At 42.1% G+C, this 25427-nt stretch overlaps 1 protein-coding gene across 1 annotated transcript in view; it reads left to right on the forward strand.

Moving 5' to 3' along the window:
* The window catches only part of KLHL29 (kelch like family member 29), a 395213-nt gene that overhangs the window by 124710 nt on the left and 245076 nt on the right, over positions 1-25427 (forward strand). The window contains exon 3 of the mRNA XM_021391022.1: positions 24675-24980. Within this exon, the coding sequence (XP_021246697.1) occupies positions 24720-24980 (261 nt within the window). The 5' untranslated portion in view covers positions 24675-24719. The remainder of the gene's footprint in view (positions 1-24674; positions 24981-25427) is intronic.

The raw sequence follows: 25427 nt of genomic DNA on the forward strand, positions 1-25427 counted from the left end.
TGAAAACCCTGACTTTTAGATATGTTCTTTTAAGTACTGGTGTCCAGCCGGAGGACTCAAAAGGAGTTTCATAGAATCATAGAATGACTTGAGCTGGAAGGGACCTCAAAGATCATCCAGTTCCAACTGCCCTGCCACAGGCAGAGTTGCCAATCACTACATCAGGCACCAGCTCAGGCTGCCCAGGGCTGCATCCAACCTGGCCCTAAGCACCTCCAGGGATGGGGCATCCACAGCTTCTTTGGGCAGCCTGTGCCTGCTCCTCACCACCCTCTCATTGAAAAATTTCCCTGACATTTAATCTAAATCTCCCCTCTTTTAGTTCAAAACTGTTCCCTTTTGGCCTATCACTGTCTTCTTGGGTTTCTATAGAAGTGCTGGGTCTGCAAAGCCCTTGTTGAGATCGCAAGATCTGCAGGTGTAACACCTCTTCACATCTGGTCTGGCCATGCAACCGTTGCCTTCTGCATTTCTCATGGAGGAAAAAAGCCACATTTATTTATAAATCCTTCAGTTTTATTCTCAACACTTCTGCATATGCTGTTTAAAATGGACATGTGTGCAGCGCATTATCTGCTGCCTGAATGACAAATGGTTTATCAGGCTCTGACAGAGCACCGGGCCTTACCCTGAACAGAGCAAGGCAGCAGCAAGGACTCAGCTTCAGAAAGATTAACTTCCAGATAGGCAAATAATAATAAACAACAGACCATAAGCAAAGGGCTAGAAAAGAGGAATCGAGACCATAAAATGGAATCACAGTGATCCAAAGGGACAAAGGGAAGTGGGTTAGTATATCTGGCCTTGAAATGCGATAACTGAACAGCAGATTAACGATGCCAGGCTTGCTGATGGCACAGAGATTTGCAGGAGGATGCGGTGGGGAAGGGCAATGCAGGACAGCAGTGGGTGCCTGCTCACTGGGGAAAGAAGAGGGGATGAAGGCTGGGGCAGAGGATGCAAGGCCCGGACAGTGGGAACTGGGAGCTGCAATCTCGTGAGTAGTCTGCAGGAGAGAGAGGCATATTGCCAGCAGTGAGACTTGTGACACATCTGTTGTAGTGGTGTTCCAAAGGCTGGAAGGTGATGAGAACACATAGAAAAAGCATCATCTATAAAAGCCCCAGGATCTAAAAAAAAAAATAGGTTTAGAAGATGTCCAGGAGCTTATGCTTTCATGCTATTTTTAATTTAAACATAGCTCAGATATTCACACACACTTGGTTGTCAGTGCAGCTTGATTGATTTTTTTCTCCCTGATGTTTGAAACTACTTTTGAATCTTTGGAATATTGTAAGTCTTAGATGTAAAGTTTGATTTGATTTACAACTGAAAGGTACTGAACTTCCATCTTAGACATTAGACCTTAGGAGATGGAAAGTTAGGGCCCACGTGCTCACTCCAAAGAAATGCTCCCAGACTGTTCATCTAGTACGTAGGGTGAAGCAGAAGTTGAGCATCCATGGGTGATGGCCAAGGGGTAAGGTTATTCCATAACCTCACCAGGTATCTTGCTGCGTGGTACAGGGGACTGTCTGTCCACAGAAAACCACCAATATATCAAAAGTATTGATAAAAAGGTCATGTATCATCTTTTAACGTGCATACACAATGTCAACCTACTGCAGAAAAGTTTGATGCTATTCTGTTGTGCTAATGGATTAATTACAAATAGGTAGTATACCTAAATCTGGTACCCTGTAAGAGACACCTAAGCATTGAGAAGGGGCTGGAACAAAGACCAAGGAATCAGCACGTCCAACATTTCGTTTTGCTCTGTTCCTGACATAGTTTGGAACTTCGGGTCAGTTGCTTCTTGCCTCAGCTTCTCCATCCAGCCAAGGTTAGAGTTTACTCTACTTTTGTGTTGTATTTCATGGTGTAGAGCTGGAAGTTTTGCATCCCTACTATATTTGGAAGAAGACTGAAATGCTAGTGGAGTAACCATATTTTTTTTCAAAGAGTTTGATAAAGAACTACAGTTCAGACACTTTGGAGTGAAAGTGCCCTGGTTTTTGCACCTCTTCTTTGAGATGACATTGCTCTTTGAGAAATGTTTGTATAATAAAATACTGTGAAATGACACTATTGCCAAATGAGATCGTGATGAATAGAGCATTTGTAGTATTAAATCCATGGGTACTTTACATTGTTATGACAATAATAGTTTGCACTATTGTAATAAGTTACACTTTTTCTTCTTTTAAAAAATAAATTTAGTCAGACCATAATGCATCATGGAAAACATACCCTCTACTGCAATCAGCTGTGCATCTCGTAGAATAAAATTGCTTTAAATATATATATAAATATGTTGTATGGTGTATCATATATCAGAGGCATTTGTGAAATAAATGACGTTTATCAGTGTGCCTTATATAAAGAGACTGCAAATATGTAGTCCTTTGTGTAGCTCGGCTTTGACATAGTCATTGCCATAACACTTCTGCTTTTAATAAACAGAATTGCATTGCTGCTGACACTTGAAGCTCTGATTAGGAACACCCAGGGACAAAGCCCTGCAGTGGGGGGCTAAGTGAGCACTTTGAAAATTTTATTCCCCTTTCTTTTAATTATAGGTACTGGGTGCCATGCTCACAACTTGGCTTCAGAGGGCCTAGAAGGAATTCATGGTCCTGCAATGCCCATGCAGTTTTTGGGAAACCTTCCATTTTCATCACAGGAGCTGCTATGAGACCGTATTCCTAAACTGTCAGGAAAAATGTGCTTTAACTTCACAGGTGCCATCCATGCTAAAAGGATGATTTTGAAGATTATTACCTAGTATGACTAAGATTTATGATGCAATCTGCTTTTTTTCTCTTCTTTAGTACAGATAAGGGGGGTTATTATTGTTAGTAGAAATACCTATTAAAATAAACCCCATGAAGCAGTTTCAAGGATTTGATAAAAATGAATATAAAGTTGAAGCTCCCCGCTTATCTTTAACTCAAGTGATTTTCATAGGGTTATAACTCTTCTGGCATGGGATAAGGAAGCAGGAGTGTGATTTTTATCCTCACTCTACAATAGAAGGGAACAACAGATTTTGCATTCCATTTATTAGCACGTTGCTGCTCAGGTTTACATCTGCATGGGAGAGCTGACAGAGATTGCACATAGGTGAGAGTGAATGAGGAATGTGCATGTATGGCTCATTTCAGATTGCGCTTAATGGTGTCTGCATAGCAGGATCTACAAGTAGTTTTGGGTAGACTCTCTCCTACCAAGGATGTGCTGAGAAGTGCTGGAGAAGGAAGCCTTAAAAGTATAGAGAGTTTCCTTGTTGTCTTTAAAGATTTCTTATACAGCAGATACCGCTACTAGATCGTGAGTTTAGGTTTAAATCATGAGTTATCATTGCTGAACATTAAGGCATCATTTATAATTTGAATAAGTATGGTTTTTTTTCTTCAGTAAAATCTATTTCTACTTTAAAAATCTTTTCAATTTGTGAATCTTTCTGGAGGTTTATTTATATATCTATATGTTTTTTTGCGCAAATCAGATTTTAAATGCCATTCACTTGGTCAATTAAATTAGTTTTTTAGCTTCACTTCTTTGCTTAGTAAGGCGTGTCTGCAGGTTGTACAGCTAAGCATGATCTCATGTCCTCAATAATGCTGGGGAGTGCTGCATTCGCAAAAATGTTATTTTGGCTTTTGACTTCTTGTACTGTGAAAACTTAACCTGGAGGCTGGTGACATTGGTTTGACCAATACTGTTTTTACTTGACAGTGCATTTTTTATTTATTAGGGCATTTTGTCTTATTTTTCAAATGCGCAGCATACCACTATTCAAGCTTTGTGAAAAGCAAATGAGTTGTCGTGTTTCCAAGGAACAAAAGACTTTGCATTAGTAGAACAGCGTGGGGTTCATTCCTCAGTATACAAAAACTGCTTGAAAAAGAAGGGCTTGTTACTTAAACAGGCTTAGAGTTTTCCTTGAGACTTGTGGCAGGGAGCACTGACCCCACCAGCAATGTTCCCATCTTGGTGAGGCTTCAGAATCTTATTAAAACTGACGCACCAAGACCTAGCTTTGCCTGCCTTCTCCAAAAGCACTTTCTGTCTTAGCCATATGTATTGGGCACATTGGGTTAACCTTCCAGTTGTTTGGTTCGAAGCTTCAGTGCCAAGTATCACCTAGTTATTTCCTAGAAGCTGCGTTCAGTTTTGCATCTCGCCACGGTTTGTGCAAGGTGTGTGTGGCATCCCTCATAAAGGCTGCCCTTAAGCTGCTGGCTGCTGAGACTTCCATTCTCACTTCCTTCATGTTTATTAAAAATGACTAGAAAGAAGTTCAAAACTTCTGTATCTGATATGTGTTATATCTATTATGGTGTCATACAACGAAGAAAAAAATCACTGCCTAATGAATCTTAATTGTAACAAAACATCAAATCATTGTCACTTCTGCTGCGGTAAATGGCATTCATTAAATTAATCCACTCCATTACAGAAGTATTTTGCAGAGAATACCATGACCCTACTGCTTGTGTAGCAGTAATAAGCTCAGCATAACACTGTGGCACTATTAAGTATATTAGAAAGCGGTTTGAAGCATGGCTGCATGACCTGAAGCAACATCAGCAGGTCTCAGGTAGCATGTTGGAAAAAATAAACTACCTTAATTAAAGACAGGACTAAAGCAGACCCTAGGTGTGAACATTCCTGTAGCTTAGCACCGCATGAAATAAGGTGCTATCAAGCACCTTTCTGGCTCTTTATGGAGTGGCTCAAGCCAAAGCAAAGCTTAAATCTTGAATTAGGGAAGGGGAGTTTTGAAATCTGGATATTGCTCACTTTTCTTCACCCATACAATCCTATTTTAACTTCAGATCGGAAATCACCTTGTTTTCTCTCCCTTTTTCCCTCCAGTATCAGAAAATAGAGAACTGCATTGCGCCCCAATGGTTTTTTACAATACCACCATCAAAATTGCTGGCAGGAGTTGCTTTGACTTTTTAGCAGCGTTCTATTTCATACCATATGTGTGCATACACCAACGATGATATACCGCGTTTGTAACCAGAGAATGGCCTGCTTTATTAAACATCCCCCTTGCCAACAGTAGAAATGAACAGCCACAGTAAACACAGACGCAGCGAGGGAAGAATAGCCCAAGCCGAGCTGCTGCACTTTGTACCTAAGGAAGGAAACGTCAACCTCTAATTGGTTCTGAATGCAGCCCACCTACTTAGCAAAATAGGCTGCCAAAAGCAAATTGCCCCGGTGCTCCACGCACCGCGCTGCCTTCCCATTGAATTCAGTCGAATGGGAGGCTTCTGCCTTCCTTTTCCAAACTCTCCATGAGTTGGCAAAAAATGGTCTCTGGGAGAGCCTGTGTATCTCTGGAATAAAAGCCTCCTGAGTACGCATTCTTTCCTTTCACTCTTCCGAGGACACTGTCACTCCACTTCTGGAAATTCAGAGATGAGCTGCAAGGGGAAGAGGAGGTTGTGTTTATTTTGGGAAGAGGAGGCTTTATGTATTTCTTTATTTATTTTCTGGGAAAGTACATTTTGGAAGAATGAGCAAAACACAAATCTGTGTAGTAGCTCTTAAGCTACTGAGAACAACATTCAGAGCTTATATGTTGTTGCGTTGCCAGCAGTGATATGCAGAGGCAGTGCAGAAAAGAAATTCATGGATGCCATCCTCAAACGATTCTGGTGGTTTGGGTTTATTTTTAATTTGCTTTTCCTTACAAAACCACAGTCGCTGGTTTTGGCCCAGCTTTTGCACTCAGGCTGTGGGATGTGGTGGGGATGCTCCTGGGGCAAGCCTTGCTGTGGGATTTAACACCACCACAAACAGAAGTGGTTGGTCAGTTCGTAGGTTTTCCAGCTGGCTACTGACATCTTCCCTTCCAAGCTAGTGAAATCAATTGTACCAAAGTCTCATGTGAGACAATAGCAGAGGTAGGAGAGAAAGGAGTTGTTGCTTGGTTTCATGGTTTCTGCTAAACACCTTGTTTACCATTTTTAACCTGTGTTTTGGTCAAAACCTTGCATAGAAGCTTATCAGATTATAAGTTTGTCACTTCCATTTCATCACTGCTAAATTCCCACCTGCTTCTTCACCTCTGTTTTCTACTCTCTACATCTGGAAATAGCATATGAGACCTTTGATTCTTTTTAAGGGTGTCAACTTGCCAAGCTATTGGTTCATCAGTTCACTCTTTTTCACATAATGCTTTCACACAGGGAATATAAGATTGAAAAAGAAAGGTCAGAAAGAGAAGAGTAGCCAAGTAAACAGAACAAAGTTTTGTAAGCCACTTGTTTGGATTAATCTTATTTGGTGAGAAGGAAAGGTACTGGATGAATTCTTGCTTTTATGGGAACGGAGGCACATGGTGGAAGGGGAGGGTGGTGAACAAGAAGTATGAGCCAAAATGGAGATGTGAGGACAGGGAAAATGCTGTTTGAAAGCATGATCAACACATTAAGGAGAAAACGGGAAGGCTGTAAGGAGGCTTCCTTCATGCCCTGCAGTCCTGGCTTCAAGCTGCTTCTGAAGACGTTCTCTTGTTGCCCCTTCTCCCTCCCCATCCTTCTCCAAGCCAACTCAGGGCCACCTCTGCTGAGCCCTCGAGCCATTACTATCACCCCAAGACCCAGACTGCTGCCCGGACGGGGAGCCCATGTTGTTCTGTTAGACAGGCAGAAGGACAAGTACAGCATCCTCTAAATGGCCTGCATGGCAAATGAGTAAGATGGACAAGTTTTCTTGGCTGCTTCAGTGAGCCAGTGCTTCAAGAGTAAAAAACAGACATCAGCAGCAAGCTGTGTTTTTCCCATTCCTAAAGAGACCTTTAATTCAGTGTTATTTGATATTTCCGTAGTTGTGACACAACTGCGTGGCTGTGTTGCTCATTTTAGAAAAACAACAACTTTACAAGCAGAGTTTGACTCTTTCCCCTCCAAGGATAATCTTGGCCATTTTGCTAAAGTGTACTAAAACCCACAAGGAAATTATTGTTTCTTTTTCCTTCCACATGCACATTACTGACACAACATGACTTGCGTAGACATTGCTGCAACCTGTACTTTAGCTGGTCAATGTAATTTAGAACAGAACAGCTACGTATTATAATGACATAGCTTTCATAACACGTGTATGTTGCCTCCACTCTGCTGTTTTATGGCAGCACTACAAAATATTTTACCAGCATCTGTGTAAATCCTATAATCTTAAAAATGAAATGGCAGAAAGCCTCCATCTGACTAGTAAAGCAGAAGCATGCACTTCATGCAGTTGCTGAGCATGTGAGTGCCTGAGGAAGATAATGTGGTGTTTGCTAACCTGGGGTGGCTTCAGTCCTAAAGAGTGGTGACAGCAGAAACACCAGTGCCCTCCCTCATGGGCTGTGGCTGAGATCTGGAGTTTGGCTTGCAGAATGGTGGAGGCATGGTGCTAAGCCTGTAGGTGCCCTTGGTTGCTTTTCTTACCTATCTCCAGTGAACTCCGGTGCTCTTTTGACTTGAACTTGACTGATTTGCCCAGAGTCATACAAGAGGTCCCTAGAGAGAGTAAGATTATACCCACTCCTTGCCTTTAGTCTGAAACTGGAATAATTTTTTAAAGGAAAAGATGGTACCATCTAAAACAAAGCTCTAGACTCAGTGTTGTGTTGAATTTAACCACGCTGGGCACATTGGCACCCAGCTCCTGGCATGGAAACCTCTCCCCCTAGCAGCTTTAATGCCTCATGCTTGAATTACATAGGGAGCTGCAGCCCAAATTCCTCAGCAGGATGAATCACACTGTATTAGCTCCCTTCAGTGCTCAACCTGGTGCATCTGTGTGCGTTGGAGGGCCTCATGGCATGACACCATGGGATCTGGGAAGTGGTTGCCTCATTTGGGAGTTTCCAATGCTTCTGCAGAGATAAATACCCAAATAATTTTCCCTTTGGCTTCTACAGTAGCAGGATGCTGGGCACCTAAATATTAGCCAAAAGTGATTTCCTGCTGAGGCATTTTGTGTATGTTTCAATTCAAGCTCTGCTCTTCCATATGTGAGAGCTTCTAGTTTTGGTCCATACTCACTCCATCCTCAGTCCATCAGCTAGAGAGGAGAGATATCGACAGCCCTTGACCTCGGAGGAATTTGTCCCCATTAAATAGGTATCAGTTTGGGTATGGCGGAGCAATGTAATCAGTAAGACAGAATCCAGTGGCCCAGAGGAGGAAATTGTGCAGTCTGCAGATACACGTGTTTATCTTTGTCCCCTAGCCATATCGTGCTTCTCTTTAAGTGCATTTTTGTACTGCTTATCTTGAAGATGTGCATTTCCCAGGAGAAATCGTTAGACCTGAGTGTGACACCAGGAGCCCATCCCGATGTGAACGGTACTCCCGTGCCGCTCCCCATGTGTCCCAGCGAGGGATGCTCTGGAGCTCACTGTCCATGGATATGGCACTCCCTGTCATGAGATCTGGGACTGGGTTTGCCTTTCTTTTCAGCCAACAAATGACGTTTCCAGGAAGAAACTTTTGTGAAATGGGGAGTCTCTGGGAGATAATTAGGTGGTTGTATAAATAATGAGTGAAAGCTAGATATTATCTGCCAGCTCTGTAGTCACATTTATGGAGAGAAGAGATGAGCTTTCTTCGGGGGCAGGAGAGTTTTCTCAGCTCAATTAAATGGACATACAGTACCAGCCTGACACTGAGCATTTGTTCCCATAGAAGCCTGTTAAAGGGAAATACAGTTAATGTTGCATACAGCCAGTGTTTAGACCTCCCACTTGGATTATGAAAAATGTTAAAGCTAAAAAAAACCCACTCATTATTTGAGTTTCAAAATCTGGCTGGCTCCTGAACACTCTCTGCAGCAGGGCACACCTTTTCCACTGGCCGATTAGCTTCTTGTTATCTTGTTGCAAATGCCTGGCTTCGCTATTCCTGTACTTTATTTTAAAAGGCTTTTGCTCTGTGCAATTGAATATACTGTAATCTTCTTATCAAATGCTAAAGCTCTTTAGTGATGCCATTTTGAAAAGTACTTCAGTTTTTAAATTGCAGATTCTTCTCTGGCTGGAAGGTCTCTGTTCTGGGATCACGTAGAGGTTGAGAATGTATATATACACATACACATACATATCTGTACATATATACAAATATATGTATCCTATGTGTATATGTACAGATATGTATGTATATGTGTGTATATATAGAGGTACACACTCACACACATAGATATATAGGAGAGCTGCTTTGAAACACGGAAGTAATGCATCCTCTTTCATTATGTTGGCCTGTGACTTCAGAGGTGGATGTTGGTGGTATGGCAGTAGAGGCTGAACCTTCCAACAGTATTCCATTCCATTTTGTTACTGTGCAACAGATGGCAGCAGAGGTGCAGTCTGACGAAAGGGCGTCTGACATGGAAGTGCGTATGAAGCAAAGATGGATCCTTGAATTCCCCCATGCAGAAAAACTTGCACCCATTGACATTCATCGATGCTTGCTGACCATTTCTGGAGACCAAACAGTGGATGCAAGCGCAGTGAGGCAGTGGGTGGTGTGTTTCAGCAGTGGTGACAGTGATAGTGGGTCACCTCTGGTGCAGAGGAGGAGCCATAAGCATGATGTGCAGCTCTTGTTCGTCACTGGTGGAAATGCACAGCTACTGGTGGTGACTGGGTTGAAAAGTAGCGTTTTGTAGCTGAGAATCTGCTCTATCAAAAGATGTTATTGTACTGTTTGTATCTGTGGTAGTTTCCATGGTAATAAATAGGAGGCATTGTTTTTGGAGCAATGTATGTATATATAAACATATGAGTGGACGTGTCTATGTAAAGGCTGAAAAAAATGCTGTCCCATTTGTGAGGCTGTACGTTTGTGGTTTTCCCCCTAGTACACTACAAAGTGAGGATATGGCTTACAAAGCTGGTAAGTGTCCCCCTGGATCATTTTGGGGCGCTTTTCATGTTTTTTTGGTCTTTCTTTTGAGCTGCTTTCTCCTTGGCTTCAGAACCTCCGAAGAGAAATTCTCCCTGAACAAGAGCAAACTTTTTCATTATTATTACGAAGCGAAAGAACAAGGCTTGTCTACTTTTGAGAGCAGAACTGAAAATCTGAGCTCTCGTATTCTGGTCTCACATCCGTCAGTAACTTGTGATGTGACTTGAAACAAAATCACTTAACCTGTGAGTCTGTTTCCCTACCTGTAAAATGGGGTTGAGAGTAAGAGGGATACCATGAGCATTAAATATTTAATGTTTGTAAAGTGCTTTGAAGACAGAGTGCCACATAAATGCTTATCACTGCATTGAAATAGGAGGAACTGGATAACCTTGCGTAGGAAAAATTTTGCTCGAAACTGTAACTTTGGGAATGAAGACCAAAGCGGGAGAAGAAAGAACATCTGACAAACTTGTGTATTAATAATTTCGAGTGAAATGCACTTGAGAATCTATCTCTAAAAATTTAGAAGAGGCAGTCTTTGGGACCATTGAAAATAACCTTCAGAAAATGGTAGGATTCAGTAAGAAGGCAAAGTTGAACTTTTCTGCTAAAAATAAAAAGAAGAAGCTTCTAAACAAATTATTCTGTTTAGCCTGGCCACTCTAATCAAGCGTGTAATGGGGCCATTATGTGAATGCTGGAAAATAAGATGTCTAGTTATGGACAGGCATTATTTCTTAGTATATGTCTAATCCTTTCTAAGTGGATGTTATTACTTACCTAGAAGATCAAGGAAATTCATTGGATATGTACTTTATTCAGGAAAGTAATAGGTATAGCACTCCATCAGTGAAGACTGTTCCAAGGAGCTTGTACACTTACGTCAGCGTAGAAGCTATTTAAAATTGGGTAGAAAAAGATTTAATGATATGATACATAGAGCAAAACTTCAATAATTACTGACGGGAAGTCTTTAACAGTTCTTCCAATACTCCTTTCTCCTCATTCGTCGCCCCTGCTTCAACATGGGTCCATCCCATGGGCTGCTGTTCTTCAGGGTAAGCTTACATCAGCGTGGGCCCTCCATGGGCTGTGCCTCCTTCAGGCCACATCCACTGTTTCACTGCAGGCTGCTCCATGGCTGCACACGGAGGTCTGCTCCATGTGGTACCCACAGGCAGTTAGAGGACAGCCTGCTCCTCCTTGGACCTCTCCTGGGCTGCAGGGAACTTCTGCTCTGCACCTGGAGCACCTCCTCCCCTCCTTTTGCACTGACCTTGCTGTCACAGAGCTGTTGCTCATGGTTTTGCCTCACTCCTCACTGCTGGGCAGCATTTTTGCCTTTTCTTACATGCGTTTCACAGAGGTGACACAACTCTCAGCTGTGTCCTGCAGAGGGACCATTGGATCAGCTGTAGCAAAGGTTGATTGATCCTGTTCCAGAAATGGAAAGGAAATATGGTTCGGCCTCCAACCCAGGGTAGGATTTGTGAGAGTTGTGTGGCGGTGCTGAGGGGCCATCACCCATCTCTGCTTTGAGGGAATTTCGGGGGTTAGGTTGTAGAAAGACTGTGCATGTTATAAATGTACTCTCTTCCCTGGGTGTCCCACACAGCAGAAGGTTTACGGTAAAACCCATATCCCAAAGCTGCTATGCTTCCAACCAGAAGTGCTTCAGAGGTGGCTTGCAAGAGATGGAGCAAGTCCCTCTGCAGTGCTGCTCGCCTTCTGCTTCTCTGGGTCTTGCAGGTGAACGTGCCGTTGCTTCTCAGGTTGAATATTAGGAAAAAAATTATTTTCAGAAAGAATGGTGATGAAGCAGCACAGGCTGCCCAGAGAGCTGCTGGAGTCACTGTCCCTGGAGATGTTCAGGAATCATGGAGATGTGGCACGGAGGGACACAGTCAGTGGGCATGGGGGGATGGGCTGAGGTTGGACCTTGATCTTGGAGGTCTTTCCCAACCAGAATGATTCTATGATTCTATGATCTAGCTGGACACAGTGGTGACCAGCATGGAGGAGGCACTGGCCTCCCTGCCAAGACCACCTCTGCTGTCTCCTCCAGTTTTGATAAGCTAATTGGAAAAAGGAGATGTCAGTGAGAAAAGTGTTTTGGTTCATTGTAATAGTCTTTTTTTTTTTCTGAGGAAACTTTTCAGGGTTTATATATATATATATATTATACATGTACTAGAATGTTATTTTTTACTTTATCTAGCTCCTGCACAGGGTGTTCTGTCAGATCCGCAGGCTGCTGGATGGAGCTGGGGGACTGAGCTGCTCACAGAGTCAGAGCAGGATGATTATCGCGGTCTGCTGTGCTTTTTGGCCTTAAAAATCCATAAATTTGTAAGACTAACAGGAAAAGTGCACTGCGTCATCCGCACAGCAATCAAGGTGTCACAGCAAATCAAATGTTCTCGCTATTTCTTTCAGACCTGGATTCAGAGAAAATGTTGACAGTAATTAAAACAATTGCTCAAACAGGGCTGCAAAATTGCGGTGTACCTAATAAGATACACGTTTTATCCAAACTGTTTAGGGCCTGGTCTTTGGTGGGACGCATCCGCATCCGAAGCTGCGAAGCAGTTGCAGGGGATGCAGTTCCAGAAACAGTGTGCTGTCGTTATTTCTCATTGCGTGATGTTAGATTTTGTGTTTGATGTCTTTTCCCGGTATTTAGAGCTGTGACTTTATTCTGTCACATGCCATCATTTACTACAATTATTTACTGAGAGTGCAGTGCCTTTGTCTGATCTTCCCATGCCCGCGTCTGTTGATGCCTAAGAATTGCTTAAATTATGGTAACTCACGGTCTTAGCTTTTGCCCACTTTTTTTACTTTCTCAGAGATCCAGAATTTCTGGTCAAACTGATTAGATAAGCTACGACATTATTGCTATTACATAGAATATATGCTTCTCTGAAGAGCTGTGAGGTTTGCATGTGAGGAATAATTCTGCTCCAAGTGATAAGTCTCAGTAATATATTCATTTGGGTTTCCTTGCCGTGTTTGAGCTATCTGTGGAAACAAACTCCTTAGTAAGTTTTGTAGCAGTAATAAAATAACTTGCACCAGTGTCTCGCTACTAGATGTCACGACATACTTTCGGTTTTCCTCCTAATGTTTATGGGAATGTGGCAATGCAAGGAAAGATGAATCAATCAGGAAAGTGATCGGTTATTTCCCTTCCCTTTTCATCTGTCCAAAGAAACTGCAATGCAAAGTGTCTCTGAGCAATACGTATAATGTATGCGATTACTGCATGCTCAGCAGCCAAATGCAAACATTGCAAAGTAGAAACACAAGGTTTATCTAAAAATAAACAAAAAGGAAACAGAAATCTGTACTTCTGATTCTGCACACAAGCTGTTCAAACAGTCAGATCTTAATAGTAGATTTAAAAGTGTCAACAGCGGCGGCCTTGGTTTTTTGCATGGTTCAAACTTGTCAGCAAATTCAGCCTTCTGAGTGATAATAACACCAAAAGGCTTACAGCAGCCCGTCCTTGGTGTATTATGAGAAAGAAAAAAACCTCATAGGAACAACAAGTATCTGTTGACCTGGGGTCAGCGTGGGAATCTCAGGTCACTGTTGTAGGCTGAGAAGCTTCTTGAGGAAAGAGCAAAATCCATGAAATTATTGCATTGCTTAACCACGCAGCGAAAGGTCAGAAGGGAGCAGACCTCTTCAGATTGTGTTTAGTGACTATGAAGATTCGGCTTGTCGTAGTCGCTTTCCACCAAATAGTATTTTGCACACCCTCTCCCTACTCCTCTGCCGAAAAATTTCCTCAGATCTAATCTGAAAGCAGTCACATGCTCGTTAGCAATTTTTCCATTTTCCAGCAAACCACCCAAAATCATTCCAGAAGCAAGAAAAGAAATTATTTTGCTCCACGTACGTGGGTGGGCCAGGCCGCGTCTGTACCGTAAGATACAGGGATGGGACAGCAGAGAATATGCAATGCTTCCAAATGTTAAACTCTCCTCTGTAAATTGAAGTGACTGCTGCTGCTGTTAAGGTTGGCTTTACACGTATTTTTTGCTGGTGTTGACATCTACTGGATAAATTCGCTACTGGCAGGAGGAATATGCTGTGTTGCGAAGCGGAGGAGCGCTCTGTTCCCCTCTCTCAGGAGGCTCCACTCACTCATAGACACTCACTGTTTCCTTTTTTGCTCTTTTCTTTGCGTTGTGTTTCATTCCCCAAATTGTTCTGTGAACAAAAATTGAATTTGAAGATAGCAAAATTGCAAGCGGGTTTGGGCAACAGACTGATGAAACAGCTGCAGTCTTTCAGAGACTTGAATTTTTCTGTTCTGCCCAAGGCAGTGAAGGGAAATTAGTTTATTAGTTTCACTTCGGTCACTGGTGAATATCATCCCCCCTCACAAATATAACACTTTAATTCTGCCTGATTTGAAATAATTGACCGATCAGGAATGAGGCATGTGCGGAGAGCTACCAAGCCTGAATTACACCATAGGCCTGGAAGATCAATTGTTTGGGAGGAGAGCTGAGCCGCTGCAGCCTTCTATTACACCTGCCTGTTTATTGCACTTGGCTGGAGGGGAAGGCACTGCGCCATTCTGATCTGTTGCCTCGGAGAAGTACGGATGTAAAAGGAATGCAAAATAAGGGAGCAGCAAGTGATTTTTTTTTTTTTATGTTAATACATTTTATATTGACATTGAGGACATTTGAGTAAACGGAGCTTCCAGTTTATCGAAGAGCGTATGTGTTTTTCCTTCTTTCTGTGCCAATATTCTTTGCTAAATGAAGTTTAAATTATTTTATTTTTTTGTTAGTTTCTTAATAATACTTGCAGTGATTGACTGGTAGCAGCAGCACAAATGCTTAGTAAAATTAGTCCCACTGGAAGATAATTCAGATGCTACATCTCTTCTCCTTACTCCTCCTTCCTCTGCTCTTTCTGCCTGTTTTAATGATTTCATTTTTAGGAAAACGACCTGAGGCACAGCGGAGGAAAAAAAAAAATAAAAGCCACAACAACTAGAAAATCGGATGGACTTATTCTTTGGCAAATTCGTGGAACAGAAGTGAGGCCAGATGTTTGCTATACAGGCATTTGGCTTGTATATAAGATTCTCGCTACACGACTGCATATAGAGTCTTTGACGGCTTTGGCTGAACGGAAATGAATGATTGCTACTCAGGATAAAATGCAAACATTTTGGCCAGTGCTTGCAAGTCTGGGAGCTTTACAGTTACAGTCTAAACTAGGTTCTTGGTATTCTTAAATCCATATTTAAGTACGTAGATGCTTACCAAGCATGATTTGATTTCTCTCTGTGATTTTTAAAGGTTCTACATCACCTAATGTATCTTGAGAGGGATTTTGCAAGTGGTTCTCGCTTTTGAGAAATGAGCTGATTCTTATTTTATCATGTTAGTTCTAAAGCAGCTAATTAAAAGCTTCAGACCTCTGACCTAGAAAAGGTAGGCTGCTGATTTACTGCATTCAGCAAACAGTCTCGTCCGACAGCTGGGAAGATAAAACAGGATTCGCTGGTGACAATTTTAAGTGAGAAGCAAGAAAAGGTGGTGGAAGAAGTGATAACAGGAATAGCTTTTAAGAGGCACAGGAGCGAGCTGAGAAGCAGTTGGCTTTGATGCTGGGTGTCCTATTAGTTCATTAGGATGGCGGCACTGTCCCTCTGATTCTCAAAGTGTTTGCCTTTCAAAACAAAAGAAAAATTGCAAGTAAATATAAGCGATACTTCTATTGAACTGTCTCAGAATGAAATCAATCCGTTTTATGAAACATGGTTATGCCATACAGAGGTGACGAGCTGTGATGGCATACAGACAGGTAGGGTGGGCTCTGGCTACCTTCCGTGACATCCAAGAGGAAGGGAACACTGAGATTTGAAATCCCCTAGAGTCTGCCACGTGAGCTAGAAGAAAAGTCCAATATTTCAGGGATAAGGAGTTCCTGGTACTTACATACTGGTGCCAGTGGTACCCATGCCACAAAACTAGCAATTGTCTCCGAGAAACATGGCAAGAAAATGCCTCCACTAAGTCCTTCAGGACCTCTAAAAGAATGTATATGGCTCCTTAAACGAAGAGTGGAGAAGCTTTTGAGGGTGTACACATGGAGGTTAGCAACCATCCCACATTTAGGGCTCTTAAAACTGGAAAAACTGTAGTTCTTCACATTGGTGCAGGCATCATGTGCAGCCTCAGGAAGTGCAATTCCTTATTGCAGCATTGGGATAACTGCACTTTCCTACTTCTGACACCAATATGAGCGAATCATGTTAAAACCTCCAAGACATTTAGATGCACGATGATACGGATTGTGCTAGTCTGTGTTCAGTAGATTTAATGTTTCTTGTTTGTTTCGGAGGCATTTTGCATCTAATAAGCTCTTTTCGTATACCAGATGCTTAGTGGCTGTTGCATGCTGCAGTGTACATGTGGTCTTCGTTTGGGGGAGTGATAAACAGAATGTCTCAGAAAACACTGCATGGTCAGAGGGCATCAGTCATGGAAGAGAAAATGTATTCCTTCCCCTGTTGCTAGCTGAAGCTTTTAAATGCAAACCGTGGGGATGGGAGAACCCAAAAATATTCTCTAAGAGGGAAAAAAGTATAGTTACTTAAGTTTTGAAGGAAAACAGGTGATCCTGAGAGATTTTGCTGTAAAACATGCTGTATTTAACCCTTTCCTCGGCAAGAGCCTTTCTTCTCTAATAGTAGTGACTGATTGATCAGTCTTCCCCAAGGGCTGGAAAATTGAGAATGGCAGTAAATCAAAGGGAATTTCTCTTGCCTTGTCCAAATGTAATCTGAAGACCTAGTCCACCCCTCTCTGAAACCAGCCCCCAAAGACCCAAGATCTTAATTAAATTTTGTGAAATTTAATTTGTGACATTTGGCAACACTGACAGTAGCTTATTCTATATTTCTGCTTTGTTAACTATGAAGTCTTGAGCAAGATTAGGTATGTCAGGTGCTGGCAGCCACTTCATGCATTTTGAGAAGGTGGTGGATATCCCCAGAAGAAACCCAGTCTTGTGCCTGGCCTCCCTCCTCTGCCTCTCAGTTTTGCAGCGTGGTCGATGGGTGATGCCCAGCCATTCTCTGTGCAGGGAGTCGTGGTCCCAGCTGCCGGCTCCGCTGCGTGAACCTTCCTGCACAACCCCCCGCCAACTGACAGTAAACGTAGCAGCTTTTGGCATTTGGTTTTCTTTTGTTTGCTTTTCTTGCTAATGAGATAATTTAATTAGGGGAGTCAATGTTTGGGGCAGTGTTTTGTAAGCAGAAGTGTTACAGAGGGACATGATGTTTTTTTTTTCTTTCTCTCTGCCCATTTTTATTTAGCAAAGCGGCAACAGCTACCCAGGACCCCGCGGAGACATCTGAGAAAGTTATTATGCCTTTGTGTAAAGTTCCGGTGGATTTTCATTTAGAAAATCGCTATGCAGAATTCCAGTTGTGTGGCTGCAGAAGGACATTGCAAACCCCAAGAATCTGTCGCAGAGGGCAGCTACAACTGATTTTTGGGGAATGGAAGGTGGAAGGGGTTGAGTTGTGCTCTGAGCTTTTAGCGGTGGGGGAGTACCAGATCAGGTGAGAGATATTTCAGCTAAAAACAGAGAGAGGAATGTAGTTAGGGATATTCTCAAGTTACCTACCTACCCTAAACCACTTTATATCAATTTATAATTGGCAGTAGCTGTGTCTGAGGATATAGATCAAGGCCTTTGAAAATAGTCCAAGACATTTGACTGATAGGGGGCTTCCCCAGAAGGTAACCCCTGGGCCTGCTGTAAACCTTGCACCTTTTTGTGTGTGTCCGAATTTGACACATGCAGGCTTTGCGATGGCTTTGTTCTTCATCTTCTGTTCTGGCAGTGCGAACCTCAGGACCTCGGATGCCTCCGGACAGCTGCAGATTTTTCTCACCCCGCCAATGCTTGTGATCCGTAAATTGCAGGGTGTGTTACCTACTCCACTTGGGTTGTAAAGGAGCTGGCATCTGAAAGCAAAGAATGAAAGATAGATAGGAAACGATTTTATCTAGTTTAAATTTACACTTGGCATTTCTCAGAAGCTTAATAATAAAACATATACATGAAGACTTCTTAATGTCTCTTCATTAGGATGACCACGTTCTTCTGTCTTTAGACACCAAACCAGTAAGGTAGGGTGTCACCCTCAATGTCGCTGATTGTTTTTGTTTTCAACTGGATAGTCTAGTTTATCTTTTTACATACCTAAAGTTAAGATTTCTATGTTCATCTTAAATACTCAAGAGTAACGTGTGTCCACATTTTTCTACACTGTTTTGTGGCAGAGAACTAATGGATGTGTTCTGCATAGTGAACTCTGTCCTGGGAAGACAGTGTTGCAGCTCTGATATATTTTTTTTAAATGTGTCCCAAAGCATGGCCTCCTCAAGCATATATTTGGAAAATTAAATCCTATATAAAACCCTACATAATCTCTTAAATCTCATGCTCCTTTATCACTTACAGGGTTAAGATTTTATTCTTCTTCCTCTTTCTCTTTTTTTTTAAAGATCTGATTGTAGCAAAGCAGCTCAAGTCTCTGTCTTGTCTTGGATTTTACAAGAGCTTTACAACTGTTTACAAGACTAAATCAGGGGTTTACAAAAGTAGACCTTGCTTGATAATAAAGTTGTTTCCTTGCCCCTCAAATATTTCTGGGTCTTATCTTTCTACACAGCTGCTTGTAGTTCAGCTTTACAGAATCTCTTGATTGGATTCCTACTGCCTCGGTCTAACAAAGAAGTCTTTCAATGAAGTTACCCAAATGGAAAAAAAGAAGTTAAGTAAAAACTGTGAAAATGGATTAGTCAGATCCATGTAGGCTTCTAACAATGATTCCATATATGTCTAAGAAAGTCCTTGTGGGTTATAAATAATGCAGCTCAAATTAAACATTTTGTTTGTCATGCTTCTGAAGTGAGGACTGGCTCCTGAAGCTGCCAGGTCTACTGATTTATTACTGGTTAATATATCCACTGCTTTCTTTGGAAGATTTTTTTAAAGACACGTTTATTTGTGTTTAATGCGTGTGCATGTATGACTTTGCTAATAAACAATATCCAGAATTTATGGTAACCCTCATACATTCCAATGTGGTTGTGGTGCTGTATGTATAAATTAACGTCCTTAGTCCCGCTGCCTCAGGAAGGGGTTGTTGTGTTGGTGTGCACTGATAAAACTGCATCCAGTAGCATTTCGCCCGCAGCATAAATCCGAAATCATTTGAGATTACGTACTCAGACATCTTCTGTATCGCTTACAGTTCTTCATGCTAGATCTCATTACAGCAAATCTCTCTCTTCTTCTTCATCTTTTTTTTGTGTGTGAATCTCATAAAATACTTACGCTTTGCATGCACTTAGCTGCTTTTTAAGCTCCCTAACAACCTATTTTACCCGCGCTTCCGTTCATCCAGTCTGAAAACATGGCAGGCTATTTAGCTGCTTATTTTAACATTTCAAACTCTTTCTTTCTTTTCTTCCATTTCCCTAATGGCTGTGTACCTACTTCCGCTGTGCTGTCTCCCAGCCTCTCTTGCCGATCATATTTCTCTGATGTTGTTATATAAAAGGTAAATTTAGAAACAAATGCTTACCCGGGAAAAATTTAAATTAAAAGGTTGACCTTTATTTTTGAAATCACTTAATGTAGTTGACTAATAGTCTAAGAAATCTGATTCTCTAGCTTCAGACTGGCTGAAAGCCTGTTTTTCCTTGTATTTATATCTGTGAGGACAGGCATTTTAAGGAGACCTTGAGCAGATAAGCATGGAGAGCAGGGAAAAAACTGCTTTAAGGCTCAAGTCGGACTGTCATTTAGTGGAACATGAATAGGAAACGTGGTTTTTTTTTTTCTGCAGAACAGTGAGTGCTTTGGGCTTGGGGGAAGAAGGGCTGTGTTTAAATGTATTGAGCATAAAATGAAATGTTAATCACTTAGGTTTAATAAATCTGCAGCAATGATCTGTTTGAACCTGGTAAGAGGCCTGTAGTTAGCACGCTGCTATCTCAAATGCCTCTGGTCTTTTTCTTGCCTCTGTGTATGTGTGTGGAAGCTGTGGAAACGAGGAACAGATGAGCTGGCAGAAGAGATGTGGTGAAAAATGAATACCAGCACAAAGGTGGTTTTCAATTAAAAAGGCAGGAGGGTTTCCGAACTGCCAAAGGACTTGGGGTAAATTTGGAGATCGAACATAGTCATAAGTGTAGGTGGCCCACGTTTTAGACCTGAAGATGCTCACGTTCTGCAAGAAAAAAAAAGTCTCAGATGCTATTGTTGAGTAAGCTGTTTCTGGGAGAAGTTTTGGAAACTCTTGGTCTTCATGAGCAGGGATGCTCTCACAATTTACTTTCACTCAAGAGAGGGTGATTTAAAGTCATTTCTTTTTATGGCCTCACTCACTGCACAGTGTATTTTGACTGGGGAGGGCTGGGAGATACATGTAGAAGAGTCACATTCCTCAGAAGAGTGGTCAGTACTGTTGCATTACTCTCTTCCTTTCTTCCCTATTTGACCATCCCAAGCCCATCTTGCTGTGAAAGTAAATTATGGAAGAAAGGGCTAGGTTCCTGTACAGTCCTCTTTTCAGTCTCCAGAGAGCTTTGCACAATCTTTCTCTGAAACCAGGAGGTTCCTCTGTGCTTGCCATGGCTCTTGCAATGTCTCCATGGCTATGGTGCTCTTAGGGGACTGAGACAGGCATTGTGTTTGCTTTGCCACATCACTAAATCTCCTTTTAGATTTCTCATGGGATTTTTATTTTCCTCTGGTTGCGCAGTCTCTCTTCTGTAGCTTACAACCTTTTCACACAACTCTCCCTTAATACCAATTTGATCTTTTTTGCTTTGTATTTATTAGCTCATCCTGTATCAGCTATGGGTTTCTCTCTCTCCTCTTCTCCCTCTCTGGCAAGGGTGCTTTTTCCCCCTCCTAGGAAAATCTTGTTCCTTTTGACTGCACAATGAAATCCTTTGATTCTATGTGACAAGCAGGAACACACGTTTCCTTTCCAGTCAAGATTAAAGACACCCGGCTACTCCGGTGATTACATCCTAGTAGAGTGTGGGGGAAGGCCTGTCTCATTGCCTTCACCACCTTCACAAGATGGTATGTCAGCTGAATTAGCTGTACAGAGTGATTTTCAGCAGTGGCAGCCTGCAATAGCCGTCCTCTTGGACTTCTATTCTGAGACACACATATCCTACATTCTTTCTATTGCTAGGTTTGTCTACACTGTGGTTTTCCGGCTCTGATGGAGAATGGACATATCTGAGATAGCTTTAGCTTATCTTCTCAAGAGCTGGCTTCTAGGCTTGGTGGCAGGAAGGTTCATTCTGGCTGAAAAATCGGCTCCATAACAGAGGTCGATGGATTATACTTATAGCCAAGGCTTAGCTGGGGTAGCACATTCATTGTGGACAGTACTGGGAGTTTCTCAAGTCTGAGAAACAGGGTGAAGACCTTCTTTCTCTTCCTTAGTGTGGTGTTCAGAGGGATCTAAAGCTATTTGAAGGGCCTAGAAAGGAAAAGTATGTGTGCATGCATATAAATGTTGAGAAAAACTTTCCTTTAAAAGGGAAAACCAATGAATTATTTGTGCATATTGATACTGGCATTTGTAAGCATTACTTTCTCCCTTTGTTCTCCCTAGTGGAAAGGTAGTGGGGTGGTGGGTTTTTTGGCTTATTCTTAAGAAAAAACCTAAAGAAATCCATGTCTGGAAAATTTTACCCTAAAATTGGATATGAATCTGCATCAGGGGAGGGACATGCTGTGTATTAGGAAAAGGTTCTTCAGTGGAGTTTTGGGCATGGAACAGGCTCCCCAGGATAGTAGGCATAGACCCAAGTTTCTGGAGCTCAAGGAGGTATTGGGACAATATTCTCAGACATAGACATTTGGAATTGCTACCAAGTGAGTTAGGGTGAAAACGCTTGCGTGTGTTTGGTTAGCGACTGCTGTCCTTGCTGTTTGTGTTGGTTCGTGCTGGCCTCCTTCGCTGCCATTTCCCAAGAAGGTTCATAGTGTCCTGTGTCAAGTTCTCAGCAGAGGAATGTGATCATTAGGCTTGGCTGAGAACACAGTTTGTTGGCAAAGTTTTTCTTATGAGTACTAAAGATGTTTCAAGCATTATTATTATGATGATTATCATCTTTGACAAAGATAGCCTAGACGAAGCATAAACTCTGGATCTGAAAATACATTTAAAAATTAGCAAGTGTGTTCACAAACCATTTCTTACCTCACCCAGCAGCTATTTATGAGAATGTTTTATATTGTTTCTAATTTTAAGCAATTAATACCTAACACCAGCAGTTGAATACCCGTTTATTAGATAGCTATCCCCTCCAGTATTTTTGCACGTCTTCTTGCTGTCAAGCATCTTTGTAGCCAGCCAAAAATGACACGCTTGAAGCAAGCAGTGTTTATTTAATGCAGTGGATTTACAACCCTTGCTTTTATTTTTTATTGGAAATATAATAAAATACAGTAGCTGGACAAAAAAGAGAACTTCCTTGTGAAGAGGGTGGTGGGTTTTAAGTAAACTTCTTAATGCATGGCTTAGTCACCAGCTTTTTTCCTGCTTGTTATTGACGTAATTGCCTGTCAGTTTCATCTGATAGTAGAATTGCTGGGGGCATGGTGTCTTGGATCGTGTGGCAAAAACTGCTAGCTATTGACTTATGTGCATGTGTGCGCTGCTCTCCGCTGAATTAAATGTCAGATATACTCAAGTGTGTGGGTGGGTGGGGGCTATGTGATTTGGTTCTCTCTCGTTGCCTTGTCAAGAAGTACACTAATACAGCTAATGGAGATCCTCGAGCTCAGGAGGAGAAGGGCATTCAATTGACAGCCACCTTCCAAACAGTCAAAAAAGATAGCTTCATACAGTGGGGGAAAACATGCGGTTTTAAGAATAAATTTTTCTGAAGGCAAGGAATGAGAAAAGGTATTTTCAAATGGAATTTCTCACCTTTAAAGATGCTGTCTTCAAGTAGGATCGGAGCATCACAAAAATACGCAAAAGTAGTCTAGGTAAATATCAATGAAACCTCAGCCTTCAAGTCATCAATCCCAATTTTGCACCAAATTCTACCAGAGTAAAAGAGGTGGGTCTGCACAAAGTGTTGGTTTTGTGGTCAACATCTACAGCCCTACCGCATGGGTCCCACCACGTGCGGGAGGAGCTCACTGCTGCAGAGGGGCACAACCATCGCCAGGGCAGGTTCTTAGGAGATCTTTGTTGGAGAACTAGGACTGTGGTAGGGATTTTGTTTGTTTCTATTCTAACCACACTTATAGTATTGATTTTTTAACTGAGGAAGAATTTTCTTCCTCTCAAGCCAGTATCTCTCTGGTGAACCAGGTGAGCCTTTAATACACTGCATTTAGTCATAGTAGCTGGTTTAGTTTTCCCTTTTTTTTTTAATTCTACCAGGTGAATAACTACTAAAATTGTTAGGCACACTGTTTTATATCACTTCTAAATAACATCTCTCTGAAGTAGTTTGTTATCTTTAAGTTTCTGGGTGAGTTTAGTTTCAGTTTCCCTCCTCAGCCATTATAAGCAGATATTTTTACTGTCTATTTTTGTATTTAAGAATTTGTAAAGCAAAATTGCTTCAGCTGACCTGTTGTTATTATTACAAACAATTTATTGCATCGTGTGATGCAAATAAAATAAATCAGATGCTGCGGTGACCTAGATACTCATTATTTATTTATGGGAATAAATATATTTAGCATTTATTTATACTGTTCTTCAATTCCAAATGCTGCAAACTCTCGGTTACTCAGACCTCTGCTGGGAAAATAATATTATTGCCACCCATTTTGCAGGTTAGGAAACCTCGGCAAGAAGACTTAAGTAAGTGCTGTAGGCTATGTAAAATATAATTATAAGAACTAGGATTAGATGTTGGGAGTCTCAACTCCCTGTGTTGTGTGCAGACGTCTTGTTTCTGGCTGATAAAATCTGTGGATAAGAAAGACTGAGGAGGTAAGGAATGATAAGGGCAGGATGATCACACAAAGTGATTTGGTCATTTGATCATACATTTGATTGAGTACATTAAGTGTTTTAAATCTAGCCAAAAAGCCCAGGAGGAGATGGGAAATGCTGGGTTGCCCTGGCTCAGGTGTCCTTGGGGTGAAGCGTTCCTGTGAGAAGGCCTAAGTGAAAAGCAAGGGAGGGAACAGTGCAAACTGGTACTCAACTTTGAAAACAGAGTGGTAATGAACAGCTTTAGCAGGTAGATTTTTTCTCTCCAATCTTTTGGAGTAATGTTTGGTCGCACATCAGGTGCAGAAAAAAGTAGTAGATCTGAAGGGTATTGAGAAAACTACAAGATGGAGCTGTTGGAAACGTTTTTCTGTTATCAAAACTTTTGAATGATTTTCTTCTAACTTCCGTGCTTTGTGTGCTGGTGCTTGTTATTCTGCTGGAGAGTTAGGCAGATGGTGTTTCATCGGGTCTGAGGCATGGGTCTCTCCACCACATGCTTGTAGTTGTTCAAACTCTCTCCTTTCTGTTCTTGATTAACATTTACAACACCACCGCTCTCTTCCTCCTGATGTTCAGCTCAGAAGGGGAACAAAGCAGCCCTCTCCTGATGCAGAGGAAGTACAGCAGGGATTTGCCCTGGGGATTGTAGGGTACAGTTGCTATGCTGGGGCTTCATCCCTTACACCTCTTTGTTTTTATTCCCTCAGGCAAGGTCTCGAGTTCCCTGTGAGCAAAAGTTGCCCTACATCGAGATGTCACGGCACCACAGCCGGTTTGAAAGAGATTATCGGGCCGGGTGGGATCGTCGGGACTGGAGCTCCAACGGCAACCACGTCAGCAGCACCAACTGCAACAGTGCTGCCAGCACCAACAGCAACAACCGCCCTGGGCTTCTGCCCCTGCCCATTGTCCCCTCCCGGCTCCCCACTCCAGCCACAGCCACTTGCACCACCGTCAGCAGTGATGTGATCACGAGCCTGGTGGCCAACTCGTCTCCAGCTTCAACTACCAAAGTAAGAACTCTGTATTTTTTATTCCGAGTGTGATGTGTTGAGGGGAACTTAGAGGTGGAGCATCATCTGTCCCTCTGCAAAATCTGTGTTCACAGTAGAGCACATACTTCAGTAGATTGTTCTTCTTCCAAGACTTAGAGTTTCCATGTTTCTGAGAGGCCCAGGGCTGAGCAGAGCAAACTCCACTTTTTCTTCTAGCACTGCCCACATTTGGGCTTTCCATTGCTTTTCCTGTTGCATATGGCTCCCATTTTTGCTTTTGGGAATGCTTTTCTCTGTTCACGAAGGCAGGGATGTGTTTGACAATAGGTGGATGTGGTTTTCATGCAGAAGGAGCAGAAGAGGAGCAAAGGCCATAATTTTGGCTGAATGGTAGGTTTTCTTCTCTTTAATTGTTACTTTCCTATAAGGTTTTCATAGCCTTGTTAGTAGTGCAGATTAGAGTGC

The sequence above is a fragment of the Numida meleagris genome, chromosome 3 (genome assembly GCF_002078875.1).
Source record: "Numida meleagris isolate 19003 breed g44 Domestic line chromosome 3, NumMel1.0, whole genome shotgun sequence".
NCBI lineage: Eukaryota > Metazoa > Chordata > Aves > Galliformes > Numididae > Numida > Numida meleagris.